Source organism: Antrostomus carolinensis, unplaced genomic scaffold (assembly GCF_000700745.2).
Source record: "Antrostomus carolinensis isolate BGI_N321 unplaced genomic scaffold, ASM70074v2 scaffold24590, whole genome shotgun sequence".
Lineage (NCBI taxonomy): Eukaryota > Metazoa > Chordata > Aves > Caprimulgiformes > Caprimulgidae > Antrostomus > Antrostomus carolinensis.
Window position 1 is genome coordinate 5,490 of NW_010288088.1, and position 6,348 is coordinate 11,837.

The 6,348-nt window shown below is 37.1% G+C and overlaps 1 protein-coding gene across 1 annotated transcript; it reads right to left on the reverse strand.

The window, feature by feature from the left end:
* Window positions 1–310: 310 nt before the first annotated feature.
* Window positions 311–5,872, reverse strand: LOC104523068 (gamma-tubulin complex component 3-like; the record flags this gene model as incomplete). Its single annotated transcript, XM_010165536.1, has 4 exons — window positions 311–572; window positions 1,207–1,284; window positions 3,838–3,905; window positions 5,765–5,872. Coding segments are annotated over 4 exons (476 nt in total), but the record flags the coding sequence as incomplete, so codon positions are not given.
* Between the last annotated feature and the right edge of the window lie 476 nt (window positions 5,873–6,348).

A 6,348-nucleotide genomic window follows, 5' to 3' on the forward strand; every position in this document is an offset into this window, starting at 1 on the left:
AAAGAAAGACTGAGAAATCTGGAAGAAGACTTAGCACTAGAATCCAAAAGAGTGGATCTAACAGAATATCATCTGTTCAGCAAATAGATAAGATTAAATTTAAGAATGGATACACTTGGCCAGCCATCTATGGCTTTATATAGTCATATGACAGCACTTGATATTCAGAACTGTTCAGCTAAGGAACTCAGTTTCTATGCACCTAAAGCAGAATTTCCAGTGGCATACAAATGGGGAGGGTGGAGGAAAGAAAAAGAAGGAAAGAAAAAAACAAAAACAAACAGGAAAAAAAAAAGATCAGATCATCTCTAGTCTTCCCCAAACATATTTTCAAGGCAAAATAGTTTAATTTACCCTGGAAGGAGTGACTGTGGAGTTGGCGTTGGCCCATTCAGGGCATAGAGGCTGATACTGCTGATCCCACTGCTCCCCATGCTGCCAGAACTCTGGGCAGACTGAGCACTGCGGTCTTGGTAATTCAATGGAAGGCTCTGAGGCCTGGCATAGTAATAAGGGGTTGAGTGAGCATCCCGCGGCAACGCTTGAGCAAAAAGTGTCGCATAGTTCGATACCTGAGAAGGAGAGGATTTCAAAAGGGAGGAATAAAAAGAAAAGATCTGTGAGTTTCTTTAATTCATGTCTTTAGTTAACGGAGTGTAATATTCAAGAATGCAAAAAATAACTGAAGATCACATTTATGCAAAGAAAAAGTTGTTATTACAATTATATTGACAAAAAAGCAAGTCCCTTACAGCTTTCAAAAGTACTTTTAGCAATATAGCTTATTTTTACCTGCAAATCATCATCAGCAATAGCTACAAAAAGCACTTTGGTGCTAGCAGAGCTGCAACCACAGGAGGAATTTTGCTCTCCCTACTCCATTTCAAACTCATTAGCGTGCGAGCGGACATTACACCACCAAGCAGAAAACAAACAAAAAAAATCCACCCATCTAATAAAGTCACAACTTCAGCCCAAATGTTGGCCAGCTCAAAACCTGACATATTCCCTTACTATAAAAAAAATTACACAGAAAGAAATTGCAGATACTTGGGTCAACCATGTTCTTCATTTCAGCCTCACACACAACCACCACAAACACAACCTGAGGTGTTGGTTAAGTCTGGACAGTGATTCTAAATGATATCTAAAATAAGCAAGACACATGGACTGTTTCTCAGAAGCAAAAAAGGTCTCCTCACCTACCTTGTTAGACTGCTTACGTGGATCTTCGCTAAGGCTAAGCAGGAGGTAGAGTATTGACCATTTGTTTTTCAAAATGCCCTTTAAAAAAAGATGAAGACAAATAGAAATTATTTTAACTCTTGATAATGTTTGTTGGTTTTTTTAATTATCCAGTCTACTAACGTGTACATATATAAATCAATTTTCCACACAAATAAGACCAACTCAGAGCCACATTCTTGAGTAAACCAGGAATGTGCAGTGCAGCCTCTTTATTGCTAATTTTATTAATTTTCTCCACCATGTTCAAATCATGAACTCTCACCTGTTCCAAGATTAGCAAGTACACTCAATTCAAAATTCACAACTACTAAGAAAGAGTTTTATACAGAGTTGAACTTTTCCCAGCATTCCCACACACTCTCATAATTAAAAACACTCAGATGCAACTCTAACCTAAAGGTGAAGAAAAACTTTTGGTACAATTTTAAGCAAAGTCTTTCCTGCTCTTTCCCCTTTACTCTCCTTTACAGGGAGGCTTCAAAAGTTTGAGGGTTTCAATTTTTATTACTTTAAATGCCATTTAAGAGAGCTACCAAAATTTTCACAGCTTAAGACAGAGACACTGTTAACACAAAACTTGAGGAATATGCAATATAGTGTTTAGCAAACAGACAAATATAAAGATACAGACTGTTACAGTAACACTCTCAGCAGCTTTAGATCTCAGCAGAAAGCTTACCAGCAGAAGACAGAACAATGCTAAAGCCCAAGCTACTAAAAGAACACTTTGAAGAGAAGAGTTATGGCAAATGCTAAAGTGTTTTAGATATGCATACATTTCTAAATATGTTACTCTGTAGTTCTGTGACACAAACAGCTGCACCTGAATTGATCAGTGATGTAGAACCTTATAATGGATATTTAAGTAATGGAGTAAGTCAAACTCATGCAAGTTCCCTCAATGATATTGATGAGGTTATGGTCTGGAATATTAAGGAATGCTGAATATAAAGGAAACTTCAGTCATATCAAGATTCAACAAAGATTCCATCTCTTATGAAGCAATGTAATTCAGTATTATTAGTCTTGCAAAGAGCACTTTCAAGGTCACTTTGAAATTCTCATTGACAACTGGTGAAGAAGGAGCAGCAACATTAGTGCTTCTTCTACTGGCCAGGACAGAACAAGCCCAGGTGTCTCAAAAAGCATGGTTTGCTCAACAGGGAAGGTGCCAATAAAACAAGCACTGACCTCCTTTTCTCTTTAGTGAAATGAAGTTAAAACAGAATCACAAAAGCTTTTTTCTTTCTCCTAGTTGCTTTCAAGAGAATTGCTGGAGGAAGAAAAGGCCTCATTGATTCAGAAAACATATATTCTTTCTGTGCCCTTCCTTAAGCTCATGTGGAAAAGAAATGATTGTCCACCATTAGTAATAACCCTAACAGCAGACTGAATAATAATTGGTAGAGTGAATTTTAAAGAAGGTGGTATTCAGATGATACCATTTCATGTGCACAAACAAGACACTAACACAGAAAAAAAAGTCAGGTTAAAAGAACCTCAAATATCTGAGCAGGCAGCAAAATACGAGGAGAGAGCTGATGTAAGCTTGTATTACATATTCAGAAGAACAACCAAATTGATTAAACACAGATAACACATTTTATTTCAAAGTTTACAGCCATCATGCTCTGCAGCTACGTTGCCTGCCAAATGCAATGGTATGGCAACACAGTACATAAGCTACAGAAACACGCTCCAGAAAAATCTGTATCAAAAGAGCAAGATCACACAGTGTAATACATGCAAGAGGAGGCGGAAACCAATGGCTGAGGTAATCAGAACAGGTGTCTGCAAACCTGTGACACGTATTTCACTGTACAAAACAATGTGAATAATACACAAACCCACAGGATAAGGAAAACAGGGGGAGTTACACAGTAGCTGCAGCTCCAAGCACTAACAAACTAATGGGTAATTTAAGTATGGATGAGGAGAAGCAGAACAGAGTTCTGACTACTCATACTCCAGTAAATCACTTTTTTTAAAATCTTAAAATCTTAGTATTATCCTGTAAAACTCAGCCATGATCTATATACAAATTAATGAATAAAAAGTAGAAGAAGAGAGAAAATACTTGCAAGATAGTATTGCTGTAAAATAATTGACAAGTTTTACATATAAAAATAAAATTAACATTGTTTTTACAGTTTCCCTTCATATGACGTGCCCCTTTGTGTACCTGTACTTAAACTAAAAAGGTATCCTTTATTCTCTTCTGATTTACAATTAAATCCAAATTAATTTCTAATTAATAGCAAACAGCTCATAGTAAAAAATAAATAAATAAATTTAAAAAAAAGTAACTTGTAAACTTTTTCACAAAAATTACAAAATGGTTGAGTTTGGAAGGCACCTCTGAAGTTCATCTAATCCAACCCCTCTGCTTAAAGCAGAGTCGTCTACAGCAGGTTAACCATGACTGCCTCCAAGGATGGAGGCTCCACAACTTCAACCTGTTCCAGTATTCAACCATCCATGCAGTAAAGTAAAAAAAAAAAGCAAGCACTCTCCAAAACACGAATGTAACATCAGAAGGATGCATGTGTGCTATTAGTTTCTTTATTCTTTATACATTTAATACACTACCTGTGAACCAAGTTTTCTGTAGAGTTCTGAAAACAAAGCAGCATCTGCTTCCCTTCTTTGTCGCACAACTATTAAAAAAAAGATATTAAAAAATTGAAAGTAGTATAATAGTCATGTCTTAAATTACATATTTGTGGTAAATTGGAAAGTGTACCCAAGAAAGTGTAATGATGCTGAACTGTTTCACTCTATTTACTCACACAGTTTTGCCTGTTTTCATGTTATCTGCATTCCAGCCCTGAAAATTCTTGCATCAGAAATGGTGCACACTAAGTACCTGTTTTTCACAGAGCAATAAGAATACACATTTTCCAAATAAGTGTTCTTTTAAAGTCTAGTCTGACATTCTGTAGGGTTAGGGAATCAAAGCATAACTGAAAGCAGGTGAGAGTTAAAGAATGCTATACAGCCCTTCACAAAACTAAGTTTAATTGCTCCTATTTTAGGCAATAAAAGCAAGAAACAAAAGTAGTAACACCACTTGCTCAAAGTCAAACAGAATTCCAAGGTCACACAACTTTAATAAATTAAGAAAAAAACCCAGTCTCAATCACTGCCAGTTACATAACAAGTCTTTGTTCAGAGGAAAAATATCTTCAAGCTTTAAGATGTCTTCGGAAAAGCCATGTTAAATTAAAAAGAGCTACTTTTTAAAAAAATCTGAAGAAATCTTAATAATAAAAAAAATTGTTGTTAAATGTTAGAAAAGTTAATTAGCATCAAAAGCCACTGTTAAGTACATTTTGTTAAATAAATCAGTTCCTGCAAGATCACTCCACTCTTCAAAACTCCTGGCAATAGGCCCAAAGAATATATCCTGTGCTGTCTAGTACTAGCCAAAGCACGGAGAAACTCATCATGCAGAAAGCCTATACTGTAGATTACAGTGTTTTCAAGCTGCATTTAGATAAATTCTGATGGGCTTATTTGCCTATCAGCAAGTCGTGGAAGCTCTGCATTAGCAAAAAATACATGTGTACCTTAAAACAGTTACAGCCACCGACTCCAGTTACCTTAATTCCATCTCCCTGACTGAATATTCAAAGCTCAAATATGAAGCTTTAATTTAATTAGCATACTTCAAGTAATTGTTTCTGGACATTCTACTGTAGAGCAAATGATCTGATGAATGCAGTATTTGGCTTTTCAAAAAAGAATGTATCCCATCCCCATTGGATTTGCAGACTTGACTCAGAGCAGCATAGAGCTATAGCACAGACTGCAACTATAACTTACACTGTCAGGGTCTAATGTTTTGGTTTTGAGAAGGTGGTTGCAGATAAGCTTGTAGAGGAACTGAAAGCAAGAAATACCAGGTAAGTCACAAACAATTCCATCAATTCAGCAATTTTCACACAGGTGCTCATGAAGTTAATTGTGCCAAAGTGTAAAGTGCACATCACAGAAATATCAGTCACAGAATCACAGAATGTCAGGGATTGGAAGGGACCTCAAAAGATCATCCAGTCCAACCCCCCTGCCGGAGCAGGGACCTAAATGAAATTACACAGGAAGGCGTCCAGGCGGGTCTTGAATGTCTCCAGAGAAGGAGACTCCACAACCTAAAAAGTCTTCTAAAAAGAACTACGAATTCATAAAGTCTGAGTACTATTAAGGTGAAACAAGTGCAATATTAATTGCTCTTTATTTTCATGGTGGCTAAGATACAAAGTAAATGGCAACAAGGGAAGTGTAAGCCGAGCATTCAGAAAAATCTGAGCTGTGAATACAAACAGCCACTCAGGAATACTAACTAGGGAATTAATGGAATTTCTGTCATGAGATTTTCAGGGGGTGAGCACTAATAACAGATTAGATAACTATCTGTGAGGCAGAGCTGTCCCATTTTCAGAGGAATAAACGGGTCAAATAACTTCTTAAAGAACTTCCATTCCTACTTCTAAGAAAGAAACAAAGATGCACTTACGTTCTTTCTTTATTTTCTCCGCTACAAGAAATTCATCTCGTTCAACAGTGGGAGCAAAGTTGCTTCCGATAACTCTCACTGCATACTGAAACTGCTGGGCTGCATCAGCTGAAAGAAAAAAGGAAAACTCTCTCAGTTAAGCAGGTGTTAAAGTTCTATTACAATAAATAAATAAATAAAAAGTTAGACATGAGATTACATTGCTATGGCTGCATATGGCATAAATGTACATGGCTTAGATCAGATAATGTCATACCAAATCCTTAGACACACCTCCAAACAGAGGGCAGTAAAGTCCAGTTTAGCCATGAACATATTATCACTGCTATACTTCAAATACACTCTGCAAAAGAATGGCACTTAAATTTGTGAATAAGCCTTTCCTGTCCTGTGCTGACAGAAGAGACACTTTGGCCTCCCCAGGTATAGGAGAACATCAGCACACTTCAGCTGGCTCTGCCCTTCCCACAGGCTGAAACGCTGTGGGACTTGACACAAAGTCCCATAACCCAGCTCCCACATAGGAACAGCACAGCCATGTTCACCAGGCACCCACCTGCAGATCTTTACTCAGATATCCACAA